The sequence below is a fragment of the Mirounga angustirostris genome, unplaced genomic scaffold (genome assembly GCF_029215605.1).
Source record: "Mirounga angustirostris isolate CCGP_5_RB_7025 unplaced genomic scaffold, mMirAng1.0.hap1 SCAF_15, whole genome shotgun sequence".
NCBI classification, from domain to species: Eukaryota; Metazoa; Chordata; class Mammalia; order Carnivora; family Phocidae; genus Mirounga; species Mirounga angustirostris.
The window spans coordinates 58,475,739-58,497,040 of NW_026991723.1; the positions used below are offsets into that span (position 1 = coordinate 58,475,739).

General features: G+C 50.2%; 4 protein-coding genes across 21 annotated transcripts in view; 1 reads left to right on the forward strand and 3 right to left on the reverse strand.

The window, feature by feature from the left end:
• Position 1: 1 nt before the first annotated feature.
• On the reverse strand, positions 2–2,366 carry SPAG8 (sperm associated antigen 8). Its single transcript, XM_045882675.3, has 7 exons — positions 2,238–2,366; positions 1,428–2,139; positions 1,131–1,305; positions 886–931; positions 689–803; positions 510–572; positions 2–405 (listed from the first exon to the last, which is right to left on the reverse strand). The coding sequence occupies exons 1-7, from the start codon at positions 2,273–2,275 to the stop codon at positions 247–249; spliced, it is 1,308 nt and encodes a 435-aa protein (XP_045738631.1). The 5' UTR covers positions 2,276–2,366; the 3' UTR covers positions 2–246.
• A 1-nt stretch (position 2,367) lies between these two features.
• Positions 2,368–21,302, forward strand: part of TMEM8B (transmembrane protein 8B) — a 79,146-nt gene continuing 60,211 nt past the window's right edge. For 7 of the 16 annotated variants that reach the window (XR_010407708.1, XR_010407707.1, XM_064579427.1 and 4 more), the window contains exon 1: positions 19,106–19,649. Coding sequence is in view for 5 of the 16 variants with exons in the window: in XM_064579427.1 (XP_064435497.1) it covers positions 19,106–19,649 (544 nt within the window). In the remaining 11 variants the exon portion in view is untranslated. Of the gene's footprint in view, positions 2,501–4,969; positions 5,017–5,631; positions 5,690–19,105; positions 19,650–21,302 lie in introns of those variants that run through there. The other 9 variants (XM_064579430.1, XM_045882669.3, XM_064579431.1 and 6 more) reach the window with 9 other exon arrangements.
• Positions 3,307–5,524, reverse strand: HINT2 (histidine triad nucleotide binding protein 2). The gene is made up of 5 exons (XM_045882674.3): positions 5,295–5,524; positions 3,983–4,123; positions 3,782–3,886; positions 3,611–3,683; positions 3,307–3,489 (listed from the first exon to the last, which is right to left on the reverse strand). Exons 1-5 carry the CDS (start codon positions 5,373–5,375, stop codon positions 3,398–3,400), a joined length of 492 nt encoding a protein of 163 aa, XP_045738630.1. The 5' UTR covers positions 5,376–5,524; the 3' UTR covers positions 3,307–3,397.
• FAM221B (family with sequence similarity 221 member B) lies at positions 6,616–19,681 on the reverse strand. Of its 3 annotated transcripts, XM_045882672.3 has the most exons (8): positions 19,555–19,681; positions 18,143–18,196; positions 15,597–16,509; positions 15,305–15,448; positions 9,742–9,852; positions 9,385–9,582; positions 9,079–9,198; positions 6,616–8,740 (listed from the first exon to the last, which is right to left on the reverse strand). In XM_045882672.3, the coding sequence occupies exons 3-8, from the start codon at positions 16,507–16,509 to the stop codon at positions 8,703–8,705; spliced, it is 1,524 nt and encodes a 507-aa protein (XP_045738628.1). In that variant the 5' UTR covers positions 18,143–18,196; positions 19,555–19,681; the 3' UTR covers positions 6,616–8,702. The 3 variants fall into 3 exon arrangements, with proteins under 3 accessions (XP_045738628.1, XP_054365278.1, XP_054365277.1); XM_054509303.2 differs by lacking the exon at positions 18,143–18,196 and having other exon boundaries at positions 19,555–19,636; XM_054509302.2 differs by lacking the exon at positions 19,555–19,681 and having other exon boundaries at positions 18,143–18,411.

Consider the following 21,302-nt stretch of genomic DNA (forward strand, 5'->3'; position numbering starts at 1 on the left):
GGTGTCAGAGTCTGGGTTAGGGGCAAGTCCAAGGAAAGGTGATGGGGTGTGAACATGGTAACGCCTAGAATAACTGAAATCGCAATCTCAGGACAAGAGAGAACCCTTTATGGAAAGCCCCTTCACCAAGTACAGACAGAATGTACTTCCTTCCCACCTCTCCAGTACAGATGGAAATAGATTCCATATTCCACATCCCTCTTCCCTCCTCAACCCTTAGATAGTGGTTCTACGCATTTCACCACCCTATTCTCCCTGACAGGCAAGGGAAGATCTTTCTCCCAGTTGGTGGGAATAATTCTCAGGTTCATAGGGCAAAGGCTGCCCCAGAGACAAAGGCACTGGTGTTGAGAAACTGCAGTTCTTCCGGAATGGCGTGTCCAGTGTCTTGATGTTACTGACACCCTGGAGGAGGGCCAGAATGAGGACAGATCCTGCTCTGCGCCAAGCTGGAACAGAAGAGCCTCTTCCCCTCCTTCTTCTCCCGCACTCCCAACACCCTCACACACCGGTAGCTGTGGGGCCCTCTGCATCCAGAAGGTTTCAGGCTGCTCCTGACGGTAGTCGTGAGGCTGTAAGGGAGAAAACATGAAAAGCGCTTGGTTTGAATCTCCCTCTCTTAACCTCTACTACTTTCCCACAGCCCATTAGGGCCCAGCTGTACAAATGGGATGGGATAAGCTCTCACCTTGGTTGGGGCAGGAGGCCCGGCATGTACCAGCTCCTTTCGGTAGTCACGGTGTGTCACAGACTCGACCTCAAAGTGCTTCCTTGTGGGTTCCTGCTCTGCCTGCACCTCTTTACTATACAGTTCTGGGGGGCATCAGAGCCATTCTTCCCAGATTTGTCTTCCCCCTCCCCTTTACCCTTCCCCCAGCCTCTCACCAGATCTGATGGTGCAGGAGCATCTCCATCATGGCTTCACGCTTTCCTGTGGGAGGGCAGGGAGGGGACAGAATGGGGGAGTCTGGTTAAGAAGCAGGCCCAGAAGAAACAAATGTGAGAAAAGGAAGAAAAATCATGGGGTTTTACCCTTATACCCATTGGACAATCCATAGTCCTACTAGAAATTCCTTCCTCTCTCTTTTCTCTAATGGGCTCATGCTGGCCCGTTCTCTCATGCTTCCCACCTCGAATTGGCTGATAGTAGTTTCGTGGGGGCTGGTATGAGTCTTTCTGGGTGGTGCTGAAGGACATGGGTGACTGTGGCTGCAGGGTCAGCAGTCCCTGGTGTCCATGTCGGAAGAAGAAACTCTCAGAGCCATCCTGCATACTTGGAACTTGATCCAGGTGGTTGGTGGCTCTCTGTGGGCCCCAAGTTGAGTGACCATGATATCCTTTATGGTACCCACCCTCATCATAAACTACTGCCTCCCCCAAGAAACTGGGGGCAGTCTTCAGGAAAAGGGAGCAGGTCAAAACAATACCTCCTCCTCCCAGTTGTAGAGAAGGCAGTGGCCCCGTGGCAATGTTTCACTGAGAACCTTACAGTTCCCTTCAACCTGGGGGGTCTTCCATTGCCCTCGGGCACCAGGTTCTGAGACTTGCAAAAATTTCCAGGGTTGTTTCCGAGGTTCCCAGTGGCAGTAGTGATTCCAGGAGGCATAATTAGGGACCAGCTCTGCCCTGAGGTTTCTGAAGCTTGGGAGATTGGAGGGGCTGAGCTCAGGGTCATGACCACCGTCTGGACTAGGCCCAGAGTCAGTGGCAGGACCAGGGCCAGAACCAGGACCAGTGCCTTGACCAGAGTCACAGCCAGGGCCAGAGCCATGGCCAGGACCAGAACCGGAGCCAGGAGCAGGGCCAGGACTAGAGCTAAGGTCATTTGTAGTACAGGGATCCTGGGTGAAACGGGAAACATAGACAGGCTCAAAGCCAAGTCTCCTATGGCCTGTCTTGTGGGTAAAGCTGGCTCCAGTGCAGGGCTCCCCAGGAAGACTGTCAGAGGAGCGGTCCAGGAGAACGCTGGGCTCAGAGTAGCGCGCTAGGGTCTTCGTAGATAACGCATCAGTTTTGGCGGTGGAGGCGGCTGCAGCTGCAGTGATGGCGGCTGCCAAGACCGACCCGGGACGGCCATCCGAAGGAAACGGTTCTGAAGCCGACCTGAGCCCTCCAGCACCAGGCTGTATGTCCAAAGATCTAAAAGAAAGCGAATGCGTCAAAGTCCTCAAAAGCGCAGCCCAGTAAGTCCTCTGACCCTTCTTGTTTACACCTGCAGCCAAAGCTGCCGCTCTCACCGAGACCGCGATCCCTTGGTAGACTCGGTGGTCTCCATCTTCGGGCACCAGCTACCGGGTTGCCATAGAGACGGCAAATAATTCCAGGAGACTGCGCAGAACTAGAGTTGGGCGGAAGTGTTGGGTGGGGGTGGAGGCAGATTCTCTGCGGGGCGGAAGTCTTCAACCTGCCGCTGTCTGGGACGTTTGCTTTCCGTTCAGACTCCGTTCCGCCTCAGCCCAGCTTTTAAGGTTCCGCTGGCCTAGGGCCCTGCCTTCTACGCGTAAGCATGGTTCTTTTTTTTTTTTTAAGATTTTATTTATTTATTTGACAGGGAGAGACAGCGAGAGAGGGAACACAAGCAGGGGGAGAGGGAGAGGGAGAAGCAGGCTTCCTGCCGAGCAGGGAGCCCGATGTGGGGCTCGATCCCAGGATCCTGGGACCATGACCCGAGCCAAAGGCAGACGCTTAACAACTGAGCCTCCCAGGCGCCCCCAGCATGGTTCTTTTGAGGCTTTCTAAGGTGGTTCTTTGTGTTGGAGACAAGCACAGGGCTGGGGTATCAGAGTAAAGCATACCTGGTGTGCTTGTGTAGGGGCAACAGTAACTTCCCCTTAGTTCATTCTCAAAAGTGGAGGGAGTCTTTTTAAAATATTTAAGGTTGAAAATACATCAAACAACTCAAAAGCAAAATGGTGAGACATGGGGATCTGTCAAAGGGTAGAGGCCTTTTTTGGTGTAATTAGTTCTCCTTCAGTAAAAGGCCCTCACATTGACCATCCTCCTCTCAGACTCCCTTAGCACTTGGCTTGGCATCTGAGTGAGTGCGAGGATTGAGCAAGGCTCACTCCTGGGTTTCAGTCTCTTCCTACTCACACAAGCTTATTCCTACTGCTACTTTTCTAGAAGCTTGATCCAGGTGGACCATTAGTCATGAGGACTCACAGATCTATAGGCAAATGCTTCTTTAACTGCAGGATGGGCCTCCTTAATGTCTCTCACTGACCATAGTCAAGAGAGATGATTATCTTTAATCAGTTTTCTTTCCTATTTGTGGTATCTTTATATATTTAAGACAGTGATCCAAAATCGAGGGAGAGTAAGTTTATTAGCATCATAGGGTCCCTTTCCCCCCACCCTCCAAGCATCCAGGTCTGAGGTTCTTGGTCAGTTGGTAGGTTCAACCTGGAGGCCACTGGAGCTGTCGGCCCCCAAGTACATGAATGTGCAGATGATACACAGACTGTGCGCCCAGCTTCCCGTCATTGATCACTGAAAGAGAACTTGGGGTTAGGAGGTCAGGATCATGGAAAAGGTCAAAGATTAAAGATCATACTGAGGGGTAGTTTTGAGAATTTATACGTGAGGGGCTCAAGGTCCAAAAGTCACTCACCAAGTCGGTATCCATCTCCCAGGCCCTCAGCCTTTGCTGTCTTCTTGGCCACAAGGAGAAGGTGTCCTAGAAGCTACAGGGAAAGGGGTTGGAGACAGGTGGCTTCATTCACAGGGAGCAAAACCTCTAGCTCCACCCCCCGAAGCCAAACCTTGGCCCTGCTCTTCCCACCTGCTGGTCCTCTTCTTCAGCCTGGCTAATCCGAGGAATGGGCTTCTTAGGAATGACCAGGAAATGCACAGGAGCTTGAGGGGCCACATCACGGAATACGAGACACTGGGAGTAGTGACAGGCCAGAGGCCACCATGTTACTTCAACAGGCTGATGGTATCTCAGCAGTTCCTAAGGGGATGAGTCCTAAGGGCACCCCACCTGCTGGTCCTCATATAGAATGTCAGCTGGGAGACTTCGATCCAGGATCCGGGAGAAGACAGTTGGGGCTGCTCCCCTAGGAGCTGTCTGCTGGGCCTTGGCCACTTCATTTCCGTCAGTCACACCTGCAGCTCCTCGGACCTGAAGGTGGGTCAGACATACCCAAGGGAGGGGGCTGACACTACCTATCCCATATAGTGAGTCGGGGCTGGCAGAAGCTGGGCTCTGTTAGTCATTAACTTCATCCTTCTAAGAACCTATTTGTGGTTCTTATCCAAAAGAAAAGTTCCTCAATTTCAGAGCATCAGTAGCGGAGAGTAGGGTCAGAAAGTGCTGAGCTTGGTTAGATAAAGGCTGTATTACAATGCAGGACTCAGCAGTGCAAGTGATTCCTGTTCCTAATGTGTCTAGTAAATTTAGTTGCTGTTCAGAGGAAAGGACACAGGATGAGAACTGGAAACTTAGGTCCCAGTTCTCCTTTTACCACTGAATTACCTTAGATAAATCCCTCCTCTTGGCTTCAAATATAAAATAAAGAGAATGGTCTGTATCACCTTTGAGAAGACTGGAGCTCTTCCCATTTACTCATACCTTGTTACTAAGTTTCCACTAATTTCCATTACTTGTTGCCTGATCTTTAAGCTATGTTACCCGTTTTATTCAGGTTTGACACAGCACGTCTAGGTGTCACATCCGACCTCTTACTGTGAATTTTACCTCCAGTCCCTTAAATCAGTGAAGGGAAGAATTAAGCGAACTCAGCACCCCCAGCCCCAGGGGATTGTGGGTAGGGAAGCCTCAGTTTCCCAGGGGCTCAGAGAAGGCTGAAGTCCGTGCTGTCACACTGTGGGAGAAAGAGCTGGGATGAACCTGACCCCTCCGACAAGTGGGGAAGATGAGAGGTTAACACTTGTGCTCAGAAGGCCAGGGGCCTGACAGAGGCTGGAGACTGGCTCCGACAAGACAAACCTCACTTCCTGCAGGGGGCGCTGAGGAGGCTGCCCGGAGCAGGCGTTCGGTCAGCTGGGCTTCAGGTAGGCTTAGAAGGCAGCAGCCAATGCACTGACCCCGCGGCGACCTCGGCGCCCGAGGCGGTGCACGGCGTCGGCCACCGCCGCCCACCAGCCCGATCTCACCGCACAGCCCCGGAGCTTGCACCTCGGGAGGGGCGGCGTTCCCTGCCCGGCGTTCGGGCTCCGTCCCCGCGAGGCCGCAGGGCCGCGCGCGCCTGGGGGAGGAACGCCGATCCCCCGGCCCGGAAGGGCGGCCGAGCCCGCGGGACGCCCTCCGCGCGCCTACGGCCGCTTCTCACCTGTGCCCCCCGCGGCCCCGCCACCGCCACCGCCCTGCGCGCCACGCGCACCCCGGCAGCCAGCACCGCGGCTGCCGCCATCTTGCCCCTCAGCCGCCGAACCTCTCCCCGGGCCAGTACGCCGGCCGCGCCGCCAGGCCGAGGTGGGGCTGCCACGGAGCCCGCTTGCTGCCCTTTAGCCCAGAGGGTGGCGCCGTTCACTGCTCCGGCTCCGCCGCCACCGTGGAGGTGGAATCTTTTCAGCCCATTGGCTTCTTCTGCCAGCTGGAGGGCGAGCGTTCCACTCCATTGGCTTAGACTTCTGGTCAGAGTGACGGTTCCTTCGCCATTGGGCCCCCTAAGTAGTTTCGCCAAGAGAGTGTCTCACTCCACTGGAAGGATTAAGAGACCCAGAGGTGGGATTTTCCTCCAGTTGGCTCCGCTGCACCACACTGGTGTGGCACCGAGCCCCGAAGGTCGTAGACCGTCTCCGGCACTGGCCGGGGGGAGGGCGGTTCTGAGGGCGCTCGGCGCTGGCTGGCTCCGGGAAGCGCCGCAACCCGGGGGGCCAAGGCCGCAGAGGGGGGCCGGGCGGGGCGCCAGGCGGGTGGGCTGAAGGAGAACTGGGACGGGGTCCTTTCTTTAACTGGTGGGACGGACGCCCAACTTCTTCCCTACAAGGGCATTTCAGGCCCTTGAGCATTTCAGAGATTTTTAACTTACTCATCTAAGGGCAGTTCCTCCTTCGTTTATGTTCTTGTGTACATACTCCGAGATTGAAGATTCTGCAGTTTGTTTTCAGGGCATTTTCCCCCTTTCTTTTTAAACGGGGGTGCGGCGGCAGTGTCCTGTCTTTGCCACACGACTAATAAGCAAAGTAATAGGTATCCAGTGTTTTTTCCTTATCAGAAATGGTGTGCGATGCAGTTAGCCTGGCGCCTGGCATTTTTAGGTAGGTTTGAAGGACCAGGGAAATGCATCATGGCTAGGTCAGAAGTATATTTCGTTTTGCTTGAATGTATATTTTTGACCGAGGAACGGGGGTCACCAAATGCTAATATTCTCACACAGCTAAGTTTTAGTACGACATTTAACACTTAGGACAGAAGCCACCACTGTATCTTTAGGGTTTTTTGGTTGTTTTTTTTTTTTTTTTTTTTTTTTAGCACAGGTCCTTGACATAGATAGGTGCTCAATGATTGTGGAATGAATAACATTTGGTGTTTCATTTGCTTTCATAATATGTAATACATATGTATTGCATATATATTCTTATTCTGCCCCTTACAATCAATTTTCCACATTATTACATAGCCTATGTAAATATATTTGTAATGTCTGCATTTTATTTATTTACTTATTTATTTTTAAGATTTTATTTGAGAGAGAGAGAGAGAATGAGCGGTGGGATGGGGTAGAGGGAGAGGGAGAGAGAAGCCGACTCCCCACTGAGCAGAAAGCCCTGATGCCATGCAGGGCTCCATCCCAAGACCTGGAGGTCACAACCTGAGCCCAAGGTAGATGCCCACTGACTAAGCCACCCAGGCACCCTCTGCATATTATTTATTTGAGTGAGTTTATCACAGTAACCATTCCTTTATTGTTGACTATTGAATTAATTTTAATGAATGGTCATTATGGCGCTCATTGCATATCACCCGTCAAGAACAACTCTTTACTTCCAGAGATAGTAACAAACTTTGCTATAGCCATGTTATTGTTAGAAAGTCCTTTTTCCCTCCAAAGGGCAGACATTTGACCCTGTGATTTCCCCCTAGGAGTTCTAGCAGTCCAGATTGCATCCCTTCCTTTGGAAGTATAGACAGCTTCCCCAAATGTGGGGAAATGTAGACTGGCCTTTTCTGTGCCCCAGAGGCTACATGCAGTTCTCTGTGGTGTCTCTGAGACCACATGGAGCTGCTCTGGAGAAGCGCAAGAGATAAGAGGAGCTGGCATCTAGGAAGGGGAAGGAAACCGGCCAGGCACGGTAGACGACGACAAAGCACTTTGAAACTGGTTATTTCTTTGGGTTCTCAGGGAGAGCAGATAGCACAGAGATTATTCTTTTACAGAGCCAGAAACTGAGGCCCAGAGAGTGACTTGCCTAAGATCACAGAGCCCATTAGTGCCAGAATCTCCTACTCCTCATAAAAATAACTATGATTCCCTGATTTTAGCCACAGTCACTGATTTTGGCTGCTCGCCCACAGTTCTTTACTCCAAGCCTTTGTGATACCTGGCAGCTGCTCTCTGAGCTGCAGCTCTCTGGAGGCTCTGACCACTGTCTCCAGTACTGATCCCCACCGCTACATTGGCTGCTGGACCTCATTAGAGACTTCTGTTCCTTTGTTCTTTTTTTTTTCAATTTGTCAGTTGCTTCCAGGCTTTACTTTCTTTCCGTTTGTATGGTCAACTCTCTCCACATTCTCAAGCCTTCTTTGTGCTTTCTTTTCCTGATCATCCTCCCTGACACCCTCCCATCATCAACCATCAATCTAACTATTGTGTTTCTTTTCCTCTTTAGGTTCCTGCTTCCAGCTGTACCCGAATCCTCAGCTACCCACTGATTAGGTTTTTCTGTGATTCCCCACATTAGCCTTCCCAAGCCTTCTCCTCTCTCTTCCTATCTCCTACTCCCCACTCTTACCCCTTTCCTTCACAACCAGCAACTGACCTTGTCTCCTATTTCACAGGGGAACTTCCACAAGATCCTGCTTCCTGCAGCTCCGTGAAGGCCCATCATTTTCTTTCTCTCTTCCTCTTGGTCTTAGGGGGTGGTACTTCTCCTGTCCAGAGCAAATCCCTTCACCTCTGCCCTGATCTCATTCCTTCCCTCCATCTCTGGGATGTCTCACCAGGCATCTCTCTCTCTTCTGCATCCTTCAAGATCTTTTTCTCTACTGGTTCCTCCCCTTTTTTCCCTCCTAAAAAATGCTTCCTTGACTCCACATCTCCCTCTGGATATTGTCTGACTTCTCTCCTGCTCTTTTCATCCAAGCTTCCTAAACAAACTCTTTCAAACTTACTGCTGTTTGGTTTCTGCCTCCACTGCACCACTGAAACCACATTATCTGAAGTACCCAAAGACCTAATTATAAAATCCCATGGACATTTTCCAGTCTTTATTACTGGCATCCCCACCTGCATCTAACATCAGTGTTCACTCTATCCTTCTGGAAACCCCCTCCCTCCTTGGCTTGCCTGAAGCCACTCTGTCCTGCTGATGCCAGAGCTAGCATCTTGAATGTGGGTTTGGTGGAGGCAGGTGGCTTGATCCAGCCTGTCTCCTGTGTGGTGCTCTCTCTTGGCCCCATTAGGTGCCAACTCTAAGGTCCTAGGGTGTCTATCCCTGGGCTAGGATCTATCTGCCCCATACAGAACCAGGCCAGATTCCAGAGGCTTCCTTTTTATTGCTGATTTGAGCCAGGTTCAAAGGGGCCTGCGCCAGGTGTTGACACTGTCTGTCCCTGGAGGAGGGAAAAGCAGAGGTGAAAGGGTCAGGTATGGGGGTCAGACACAGGGTCAGGCCAGAGGCTGTGTGGGCCAGGAGGCCCAGGGGGCCTGGGGTGGGAGCCAGGACGGCCAGAGGGCCCCTGCTCCTGTAGAGCCTCAGAGTCAGAGTTGCTGACAATGGCTTCTCGGAGGGTAGGCATCTCTGCAAAAGGCACATAGTCTGCTCCTGGGGGTGGAAACCAGGGCAAGTATGGGGTGCAGCAGGTGAGAGGGTGAGATAGTCCTGGATGGGATGGTTGAGGGTGGGAGCACCTTCCTGCCCAGCCTTCTGACTATGACCATGCCCCCTCACCATGAGGCCTCCCTCCTCGTCGCCGGGTCTCCTCAGTCTCAAAAAAAGTCTCGTGTTCCTCCCAGCGCCGGTCACAGGCCGCACAGAGGAAATTAGACTCAAAGCAGTTGCAGCAACAGCCTAGGGCGAGGAGGAAGCCAAGACAAGTATAGGGAATTGGGGCTTCCTCATGGGCTGACTGTATTCTCATCTCTTCCGTACCAACCACAAACCCGAGTTTCTTCTACCAGTTCCCCTATCCTTATCCCCAAACTATTTGCATCCTACCCATGCCCACCCCTGTACTCCCCTCACCCTAGAAATTACCTTTCACCCTGCAGGGATGGGACCCAGTAGCTGCATGGTCTTCATGGCTGTGTTTGCAGCGACATTGGGCCCTCCAGGCCTTGGGGTCAAAGGTAGTTCGTCTTTTGAGCCAGAACTCACCCACCTCCTCTGGGCGTGATGGGATAAAGCAGAACATGAGGCAGCGACACTGGCCCACATTGCAGGGCACAGATATGTCTGTGGTAGTGGGGAAAGATGGAGGATTAGAATGGCACCTAGTAGGGCCTGGCCTTCCCGTGCCAACCCCCTCCCTCATACCAACACACACACTTTCTCTCATATGGCCAGAGTATAGTTATCCCTCCCTGCTGGCAGGGGCTGGTCAGTTCTCCCTACCTGAGATGATCTGGTGCTCTTTCAACAAGTGTCCACAAAAGCATTTGGACTCATCTCCAATCCGGAAACAGTCCCATAGGTAATGGGGGCAGCGCCAGCCAATGTAGAGACCTGAGTGTGGAGGGATTAACAAGGAAAAGTGAGAAGGAAAAATAGCCTACGCCTCCTACCCAAGGCGTTCTCACCTCTCCCCCTAGGTGTATTCACCTCCACCCATGAGTTCTCATCCCCACCCCTTTAGACATTTTCTCGCCAGGTTTTCTCAGGGTTCCACAAGTGTTTCAGTTCCTTTTCCACCCCAGGATCCACTCCATCTCTGTTAGCCTGTCAGAAATGACTGAGGACAGTCTTCAAGATTATAAATGAAATTTTATTTGAAGATAAACACGAATCTCGCCAAGTTCTCTGTGACTGTGAAGATTCCCATCTCCTCCCCTTCCCACATTAGAAACCAACTTTGTTTTGTTTCCTTGAAGAGTCTAAGGTGAGGGAAGGGAAGATGATTGGCTAGGGGTAGAAGAGAAGCATGGTTGTTGATGGGACCAGAGGCAGAGGAGGAGGAGGTTGGGCAGCTCTGGGACCAGGAGGAGGGCTTTCCTCACTTTTCAAGGTTCGCACCTTCATATTTCCTTTCTTTGTTCCTGGTGTTACTGAACGAACGCTATCTATGAATTTGAGAAGGGCTGCCTATGGTTCTCTAAGAATCAGGAGAAAGAGGTAGGCCGGAAGTCATGAGTGGTGAAGGTCAAGAAATCGAAGCTTGTGAGGCTAAGAAGTATCCCTGAGAGCAGGCACCAGCAAAACACCACAACCCTTAAGAGCCTGGTTTCAGCCATGGGATCTGAAACTGGCTTCATGGTCAGCCTTTCTAAAAGGCAAGGGTGGAGCCATGTAAATGTGGGAGGAGAACCAGAGAGCACATCCCACTCAGATTTTCTCACCCTTCAGGAGACCTGAGAGTACTCCAACTTCTAGGCAAGAATCCTAGATGAGTCCTCATGGAGTGGGATCTTCGCCGTAGGACCCATTCCCATTTAAAGGCTACAGTGAAGTGTTACCTCCACCAAAAAGTTGTCCCTGACTTCCTCTGTCTGTTTAGGGGCCTCTTCTCTTTCTTTGACTCCTTGTGCTACTCCTATCACAGTACTATACACGAGAATGGACTTTCCACTTGTGTTCCTCTTAAACCGTAAGTTCCTCCAAGGAAAGGTCTGTCTTTTCGCCTATATCTCTAGTCCTAGCTTAGGGCCTGGCCAAAATAGGTGCCCAGAGAGCACAGACTCCTTGACTGCCGAAATGAAGGAGCAAGTTCCTTCAGGAGGGAAGACAGACCCAGTATTCCAGGCATAGCCCTGACGTTAGTGTCCTCTGGTCTTTGACTCTGGCCAGGGCCACAATTCACAATTTTGTGCCTAATTGTCAGTCTGGGTTTTCTTGCCTCACCCATGGTTTTTCAGGGTCTAAAGCCCGTCCAGATGTGGCTTTTGGCTTTGCTACTTCTGTCTTGATACTGACAGCCTATAGTACGACTGCCCCGTCACACCAGCGAGTCTTGGTCAAAGGGGCAGAGTACAGGCAGAGTCATAATGGAGGTGAGTGGGGGCCAGAATTCCACTAGAGGAATTCTGAACTCTGTCCAGAGCAGCAGGACAGGCTGAGCAGATGAGGTGTGGAGGTGAACGAGGGTCAGTGCCCATAGATCAAGGTCCTGCCTGAGGGCCTGGGAGAGTCAAGTCCAAGCACTGATATGGGAGTCAGTGTCCAGCTCTCAGGTGAAGACTAGAGTTTAGACAGACTAGCAACTATACCTCAGATTCCATTATAGGTGTCAGTGGTCTTAAAGTGGGACAACTGACATCAGGCCATGTAGTCCAGAGTGGGACCCTCTTCTCTCTGCTCTGATTCCAAACACTCTTAGGACCGGCAGGGTGAGGAGACATTATCTGGGATGCCATTTTGACTCTGTATAAGGTGATTCTACGTAGTTAAGCCTTAAGAATCTTTGCCTCAAGCATTTTCACTGCAGACGTTTTCACTGCGTGATTAACTGGCCATAGACAATTTTGCCACAAAAGAAAAAATTATGAAAAATAAAAGGGCATTCATTAAAAAGGACATAATGAAAAATGGAAAATGAATATCAAAATTAAAAATGGCTTTATTGCAAAATGCAATATATTTGAATTTAAAATGTATAGAATAGTTTCATGGCAATACTGTACAAATAACTGATTTTATTTTGTGGATTGTACCTAAGCACTTGTCTTCAAAGTCTTTAATTCATAGTATTACACGTTTTTGTTTTTTGTTTTGTTTTGCTTGTTGATTCATCTCCTTGTTTGGCATCACTCTTTCTCTTTTTTTGCTAAAATTTCTTCCTTCATTAAGAGAGGTATCAGTTTCCAAATACTAGGATTAGGATACATATTTGTAACTGACCTTTGTATTGTGTTGTGAAAGCTTTCTACACTACTGTTTTTTCTTGGCAGATTGTCACATGTCCATCGATAGACGTTCCAAAGTTGTATGGGAAGTTGTGTGGGTTCAAAACTCTGTGTCACTGTGTAGACAATTATGAAGGCTAAGATCTATGTAATATACAAATGGGAGTACTGTGTCAACAGAGAAATGAAGCCAAACTGTCAACCAGTTGATGAAACCAACAAACTGTCAGACCAAACTATCAACTAGTTTATCTTTTTTTAAAATCTTTTTAAAAATATTTTATGGCAAATTGCCTTATGGTTAATTAATTTTGTGGCTCCCTATTTGTGGCAAAGGTGTCTACAGCACAGATGCTTACTCTGAAAATACCAGACAGGGTACAACACAGTCGATTCCATGGTCATATAATCACATTTGCATGATAACATCTATTTTTGCTTAGAACATCTCCATACAACATACAGTTGTCTTTACATGAAGGGTGTCTCCAGTCCAGACCTCTCTCCTGAGCTTCAGACCCATATAGCCAGCTGTCTCCAGACTCTTTCACCAGCATGTTCCACCAGCACGTCTAATGTGGTACAGCCAATTATTCCTTTCAAACCTGGCCCTCATCCTTTGTCCTCTGTTCATCCAACACATACTTATCATGAATCTACTCTGTTTTAGGCATTCATTAATGGTAACATCATCAAATCAGTCTCTAAGCCAAAAACCTAGAGGTCATTCCAGGCATGTCCTTCTCTCTTATCCCATACATCCAAAGATCCAAAAGTCAGTTTTACCTTCTTAACATTTCTTGAACGTCCTGTTTCTCTCCACCTCCACCCATCTACTTCTTACCTGGATTATTATTACCAGTGACCAATGTAGTCTTCCTATGTCCAGTCTTATCTTTCTCCAGTGTACGATACTGCCAGAGCAGTCTTTCTTTTTTTTTTTTTTTTTTAAAGATTTTATTTATTTTTTTGACAGAGAGAGACATAGCGAGAGCAGGAACACAATCAGGGGGAGTGGGAGAGGGAGAAGCAGGCTTCCCATGGAGCAGGGAGCCCAATGCGGGGCTCGATCCCAGGACTCCGGGATCATGACCTGAGCCGAAGGCAGACGCTTAACGACTGAGCCACCCAGGCGCCCCAGAGCAGTCTTTCAAAAACACAAATTTGTTCATGTTATTGTCCCACTTAAAATCTTTTAGTGACTCTCAGCTACCCTTAGATATAATCCCAATTCTTGAGCTTTGCACAGAAATGCCTGTACGGTTCTGCCCTTCCAGAGCTGAGCCCTGTCCAACATTTCTTGCACTTTCCTACTGATGCCTTGCCCTGTCAGATCTCACCTGGATATATCCCACTTTTTACCTGGCCACCTCTTTTTACTCATCTTTTTTTTAAGATTTTGTTTATTTATTGAGAGAGAGAGAGAACAAGTTGGGGGGGGGTAGAGGGAGAGGCAGACTCCCTGCAGAGCAGGGAGCCTGATGTGGGGCTCGATCCCACAGGACCTGAGCTGAAGGCAGACACTTAACTGACTGAGCCACCCAGGTGCCCCTCTTTTTACTCATCTTATAGATTTCAGCTGAGGAGTCATCCCTTCCAAGGCTTATTCCCTGAGCCCCCAAGATTGGGTGCCCTTTTTTTCTGCTCGTGCAGCACTGTGGGCTGACCTCAATCATAGCAATTAGAATGAATTATAATTATCCTTTTACTTATTGGTGTCTCTCATTAGAGTACAAATTACTTGAGAGATTTTGTTTTTGACATCCCACCAGCCACTGCCTCCACATCTGGCTCAATGACTGGCACACAGTTGGTGCTCAGTAAATGCTGAATAAATAAAAGAAAAGCTTACACTTGATCCTTCTCTACACAGCACACATTCTGATTCTCTAGGGACCCAAGATCCCCAATATTAGGGAACCCTAAATACCTTTTTCAGGATTGAATGACACTTAAATTACTACATAAAACTGCCCGTTTAAACAGGAAAATGAAGAAGTTCCATGTGAAGAAGTATAGCAGCCTTGAAGAGTGGGGAGCAGGCAGGAGGTTCTGAGAAGGAGATCAGGGACTGAATGACCCTGTATTTGCAGGAAGAATAAGAGTGACAGAAGATGTTAAAATAAGCAAACAAAGCCATTTAAATGCCTGAATTGAGACTGAGAAACAAATGAGATCATTATGACTTTCTTGGCCAGGGGTGGAGGGGAAGGGTCCCAGCAAGAGAATGAGGAAAGTAAATTGCATGGAGAAGGGAGGACATAGGATTGCCTGGTTGTCTTTATATCTTAGGCCCATCTAGTTTCAACATAACTCTCTTCCTATCATAAGGGGAAAAGGAAGTATAAAAGACAAAAGTAAATGCACTGATGTCTACTGAATTTAGTTTAGAAGCCCCCAGAATCTGCAGAGCAGGTCAGGGTGGCCTGCTTTCTGAAGGTATTCGCTATAGACATGAAGTTCAGCAACACAGGTACACATGCTCGCACCGGACGGCACGGGTTTACATAGTACATCTGCACACCTTTTATATGCAGGCCCAGATAAGCATAGCGTGCCACTAATGGGGCTGGCAAGAGTACTAATTCTGGGCTGAGACTTGGAATCAGTAGGGCTTGAAGATATGACGCTTCTCTTTGGCGAAGAGACTCATAGCTTTTGGGTACCCACGTGATAATGGTCTGGCATGCAGGGTGACAGCCTTTTAGTGGCATTCCACCAAGGGGACCAAAGTCTTTTGCCATGTCAGAGCCACAAGTCTCCTGGACTGTCTAGGGTCCTGGGCCATCTCTGCCTTAAGGTCGGTTTGGTGCAGGCTCTCAGAGCCCTAGATGTGGGGCTGGCCTATGACCCTTCTTTTTTTTTTTTTTTTCCTTTTAACAACTTTAGTTTAGCTGCCTGTCCCTACCTGGGCTTTATATGAATATCCCCACTTTTTTCTGTACTCATGCTGTCCACTTTGGGCCACCTGGTTTCTCCCCTCCTAGATTACAGGCAGTTAGCATTGCCATTTCCACAAGGGGCAGTGATCCATTGATCAGGTCAGGATCCCCGATCCAGTCAGATTGGAGGATGGCCACCGGCCTGTCACAGGCTTCTGAAGGGCTTTCTGGGCTCACCTGTCTGGATGGTACTTAGGGCTGCATTCTTCTCCCATTGGAAAAGATAATTCACCTGAGCACCAAACTTCTCTCTGGGCATTGTCTTAGCCACTTCCACCAGCTCTGCTCGCTTGGCAGGGACCACTGGGTGGACTGTGTAATCTGGGAAGGGAAAAGCTGAGTAACCAAGGGGAAGTGAGGAGGCCCTAAAACTAAGAGAAGAGGCCAGGTTAAAGAGTAACCCAATCCCCTCCTCCTGGAGCAGGTGTAAGACAGTGATGGGAACGGGGAAAAGCACAGGCACAATTACGGCTAACTCCTTTCTCCTTCGTCTTGCCCAGCTGTTGTCCAGGCTGCGCCATGGCTGCGGTGCTGTCCGTGGCATCCACCCGCTCTTTGTCTTCTCCTTCCTCTTCCTTTCCCTTTGCAGATGTGTCCAGGTGGACCGGGGCTGAAGGGCTTGAAAGGGAGTGCTTTTGAAGGATCTCAGGCTCAGAGATCTGGATGGACCTCCTTGACCATGAGACCTCACTGGGAGAATACTTAGAGAGGTCTTCCTTCAGAGTATCAGGGGAGGATACAGGGACATAGTCTTGTGATGGGGTAGGAGAAGAGAGGTGTTTCTCTGGGACCTTAAAGATGTGAGTTTCCAACAGGGTCTCAGGGATAAGGGTTTCTAAAGGGATCTCAGAGTATCCTATAGGTATCGCAGAGATGCAGGGCTCCAAAAGGGATTCAGAGGGGTAGGTCTCTAAAGGAGCCAGGGAAGTGGATGGAAGCATATGAGATTCAGAGGTGTGGGCCTCTAAAGGGGTCTCAGAGATGGAAGGTTCCAAAGGGGTTTTAGAGGTGTGGGTCTCTAAAGGGGCCTGGGAAGTGGATGGAACCAGATGAGATTCAGAGGTGTGGGCCTCTAAAGGGGTCTCAGAGATGGAAGGTTCCAAAGAGGTTTCAGAGGCATGGTTCTCTAAAGGGGCCTGGGAAGTGGATGGATCTAGATGAGATTCAGAGGTGTGGGGCTCTAAAGGGGTCTCAGAGATGGAAGGCTCCAAAAGGGTTTCAGAGGTAAGGGGCTCTAAAGGGGTCTTAGAGATGGAAGGCTCAAAGCCTGTTTCAGGGATAGGGGGCTCCTGTGAGTCCTCGGCGGAGGGGTCCTTTGAAGAGGGGTGCTTCTCTGTTTCCATGGTGGCATGAGGCGCTTCTGTGACCTTGTCTGCTTCCATCTAGTGGTAGAAGAGGGTACAGTCTTCATTAGGTTGGGACTGGAGGGTCTGCAAGTCAGAGTTCACTGGGGGTTATGGAATTAGGATAAGGTTTTCAGTGCACCTGAGATATAAGGAGGAAGCAAAATGAACTTTGGGTCAGGGTATGGTGCCAGGAGGTTCACCTGTGTGCCTAGACCCCATGTGACATGTGGCTACAGATTGTGAGGGAGCTGGAACTTAAAGACAGAAAGGCTGAAGCAGTCAGAATCCCATCAGTAGATGGTAGCAGAGGACCGTGACCCAGGAGGGAGCCTGAACATAGCAACTTGACTAGTCCAAGAGCAGGGTCCTGGGCCTTAGGACCATGGAGGTCAGGCAGTGGAGTTCTAGAGACTGGGATACCAAGCCAAAGTGGGGGTTTGCTCCTAAGAGTGCAGGACAACGCCATGATGCATTAGGCAGGGCCCTGACTGCAGTCTGGTTTTGTCTAGGGACCACATACACCCTCCCTTGATGATGTCACTCATGTTCAAGGCTTCAGTTACTTCCAGCTGGTATGCGGATGATTCCTAAATCCATATTTCCAGTTCAGACCTCTTTAAATCCCTGTGTTTAACAGTCATACCCAACTGCTTGCTGGACATTGCTAAATGGATGTCCCCCAGGGCATGAAAGCTGAACTCTGGGAATTATTTTGGCCTTCCCTTTCCCCTCAAACCTCATCTTCAAATAGGCACCAAGGACTATATTTCCTATCTTCTAAATAATCCCGAAATCCATTCTCTTCTTTCTTTTCTCTCTAATTTTAAGTTCTCATCATTTTCTACCTGGATTATGTAGTAACTTCACCCCTCTGCCTCCTCCAGCATATTAATCCATTCAGCCATTCTTTCATTGATTTATGTAACTTATACTTTTATAAACAACCCAATCTTACACTTTTGCCCAGGCACCGTGCTAAGCACTGGACTCAGCTGAAAGAATCTGGGAAGGAGACCAGGCTAACCAAAATGACAATACAGATGAGTTGGTGGTGTGCTGGGGTAAGCTTAGGATGCTGTGGAGTGGGGTGTGACAAATTTGTCTTGGAAGGATGTCCAAAAGAAGTCAGTCCTCCATAATGACCCAATGGAGATCTTTCTTTAAAAATGTAAACCTAACAATGGCATTCCTTTGCTTAAAAACACTCAGTTGTGTCAGCCTAAGGATTAAGTCTAAATTTCTTGGCCCTGACATTCAAGGCTTGTCATTATTTGCAACACTGCCTAAGGATTCCAGCTTTAGCCTTCTGTGCTCCCTACTTTCTTCCCATGCTCCAGAGATGCTAAACACGTCACTTAACATTCATGAGAGTCTTTGCAAAAGGGAAGTTTGGGACAAGAAGTAGAGAGAGAGGTAGGATGATAGGAATCTGACCAGACATTCAGCAAGAGGAAAAAGATACTTGAAGGTGGAGAACCAAGGATGGGAGGAGAAGAAGGATAAAAAGAAGGGGAAGAGGGAACTGGGTGGAGAAGCGTGGTGGAGGGGGAGTGTAAGGATGAAAAGTAGAGAATGGGAGGGGTTTCGACTGAGGTGGGAAGGGGCAGAAGGTGTTAGGAGCGAAATGAGATGAGAGTTTGGAGGAGGAACCTTTGGAGAAACCACATACCTCTGGGCTTTGGCTTGGCTATTACAAGTCCTTAGGTCACGATCTCGTCTGAAGCTGGGAAGGGGAAATGTTAGAGAAGGATGGAAGGCTCTTGGATGAGACTCGCCTTGCAGTTGTTATGTAATGAGAGGCCTTGCCTTCAAGTCTACCACTTGGGGAGGGAAGTTGGACACCTGCAGAAATTCGCAAAGGAACTCTGGCCAGATCTGGGGGAGGGTGGGAGGGGAAGGGACGAGGGGTTCCGCGGCGGATGAGGGAGGAGCTTGACTGAAACCTCTGGAACCCCAGCCGGGAGAGGAGGGATCCGTCACCAGGGCAACCAGACGCCCAGGAGTCTCCGTGGCAACAGCACTGGTCTCCAAATGAGGCTGCATTGGACCCAGAGGGGACGAGCCTAGAGGGCTCACTTTTAAAGGGGTTTTGCGGGATCTCTGTGAGAGTGTTCGGGTAGTCTGCGGACGTCTGTGGGGACGTCCGTAGGTGTCTGGGTTTGTGAGGGTTCCTATGAGATGTGTGTGGCTCTATCAGTGGGGGCTGTGAGCATCTGAGGTTGGCATCGGGGCTCCGAGGTTGGGGTGAGAAAGGCAGGGGATCGAGGAGCTGGGGCTGGGGCGGAGTCTGTCCTCGGAGGCCCGCAGAATCAAGTTGGAGACCAATAGCATAGGGCAGAGGGTGGGCTCTACTGACAAGAACCAATCGAGGTGATAGATGGGCGGAGCGTCATAACTACGTCAGACAGAGGCCGCAGCCGCGGGGCCTGGTTATCGCCGGTCCAGCGCAGCCCGGAGTCGCCCAGGCCTGAACTCCTACCCAGGTCCCCGGCCCGGCCTTAGCCGGCCTGACCCCGGCCCCGGGCCCACGAGGACACCGAAAGCCACCCCCTTGGGGGTGGGGAGCGGAGCCGTGGGTCAGCTCTGAGCGCACCCCGCGCTGACCTGTCCGGCCCCGCCCCCGCCCCGGGCCATGGCCCAGCCCTGGTCCCGGCCCCTCGTCCTATCCTCACCCAGCCCTTGGCCCCCAGCCCCGCCCTCGCCCCGCTTCCCAAATCGGCCCCTGCCCCGGCCTGGGTCCCAGCGAATGCCCAGATCCGAGTCCCAACCCAGGCCCCCCCTCCAGTCCCAGTCCCAGTCCCTGTGCCTGTCCTGGCCCCCAACCCCTCCTCTGCCCTTGTTCCACCTCCTGTCACAAATCCCAGCCGAAACCCTGTCCCAACCCCATTCCCAGTGTTTGCTTAAACCCGGTGCCCAAACCCTGCCCTTGCCCCAGTCCCCATTACAGCCCCTCCTTCAATCCCATTCCCTGCCCTTGTTCAAGCCCCAGTGCCCAGCACAGCCCAATCCATTATCTCAGCCTTTGCCCTCATCTCTGTGTTTACCCAAGTCTCTCCCACTATCCACCCCCCTCTCTCATACCCTGCCCCTCTCCCAGCCTCGACTCAGGTCTGGGCTCCAGCTGCCGCCAGCCTTATTGCTGCTGTTGCTGTTCTCGGTCCTTGGCCCGGGGGCTGGTGAGTGCAGAAGCAGGAAGCACTGAGGCAGGGAGGGGTGGACTGGAGGGATTCAGGAGAGGCGGGTCCTGGGCAACTAGATCACTGGGGAAGAAGTCCGGAGAAATAGGGAGGAGAGAGGTCTTACACAATTGAGAGAAATTGGGAGGGTCAGAAGAGAGGAAACCGAGGGCTTGAGGCTCAGCAGGTGCCTAATAATCCCCAGGACAGAGACTCCAAGGTTTTCTTTCCTGGTGGCCATCCTGACCCCGCTTTGACTCTTGCTTTTCCAAGGAAGGAAACTTGGAACTTCTGCAAGGGAAGTTTGATGGGGGAGACATAATCCTATATCAGAGAGCCTCTAGTCCAGTGTGGGAAGTTCTGGCCTAAACTTTGAGATATTGGGCATGCATTAAAACAGGGTTAAGAAAACAGTTTTGAGAACAATGTAGCAAACAGTTGGACATGGGTTAGTTTTCTTCTTGTAATGAGTCTTGTTCCAGATAAGTTTGTTTTGCTTAGGAATAATTCCTGACACTTTTAGAGCAATCTTGAAATATAGAGGGCCATTTTAAAGATGGGGAAACTGAGGCTCAGTTGGGGGGCAGTTTTCCCAAGGTCATACAGCTTGTAAATGGCAGTACTGGGGCTAAAAAAAGTTTCCTAGTTCCTGTTTTATACTAGTTTTTTTTTTTTTTCACTGCAACATATGCCTAATAGGAAAATAGACCCAGTTGAGAGAAGACTCAAAGCACAACCTATCCTCTCCCATGTCTGCCCACAGTGGGGCTTCCACATTTGCCAGTTGTCAGCCTAGGACCACCATCCAGGGAGGAAGTGATTCGGAGAGGGGGAGGTCCAACTTCCTTTTTTTTTTTTTTTTTAAGATTTTATTTATTTATTTGAGAGAGAGAATGAGAGACAGAGGGCACGAGAGGGAAGAGGGTCAGAGGGAGAAGCAGACCCCCTGCTGAGCAGGGAGCCCGATGCGGGACTCGATACCGGGACTCCAGGATCATGACCTGAGCCGAAGGCAGTCGCTTAACCAACTGAGCCACCCAGGCGCCCGAGGTCCAACTTCTTAATGGGTGGAATGTGGGAGCAGGCGGGGTTCCTGGCTGTAGGAGATATGCCATAAAGTTGGCCCCATCTTAAGGAGATGACTGTGGTCTTCACAGCCTCAGCCCCCAGTCCCCTCTGGCACTCTAGATAAGATGGAGATATACCTAAGGGAGTCTTTGGCAATAATAACAGAGCAACTGGGGTGGGAGTTGGGTTTCAGTGAGCTTTGGGGGCCTAGTTCAGTGTATAAACTTGAGGAGATCGGTACATGCCAAAGGTCATGCCACTGCAGAGGTGTCCAAGCTCTATATGTATGTTCACTGGCATCTGAGTACCTATGTGTTTGTGTACCTGAGGGGTCTGGGGGAATGCTTGTCATGTGCAGTGCGTATACATGCTTATGTGTTAGTATGTTCTGTGGCATGCATGGGAACCCCTGCGTGTCCTCTGAGTGCCTATGTGATTACGTGAGGGGGAGAGTACATGTTGTGGCCACACATGTTCCTCTTCAGCAATTCTTGCTCCTCCTATAGACAGATCACCGAAGTGTCACCTTCCAAATGGATTTCTTAGTTGGAGGCAGTGTTTGCTGCCTCCCACAACATATAGGAT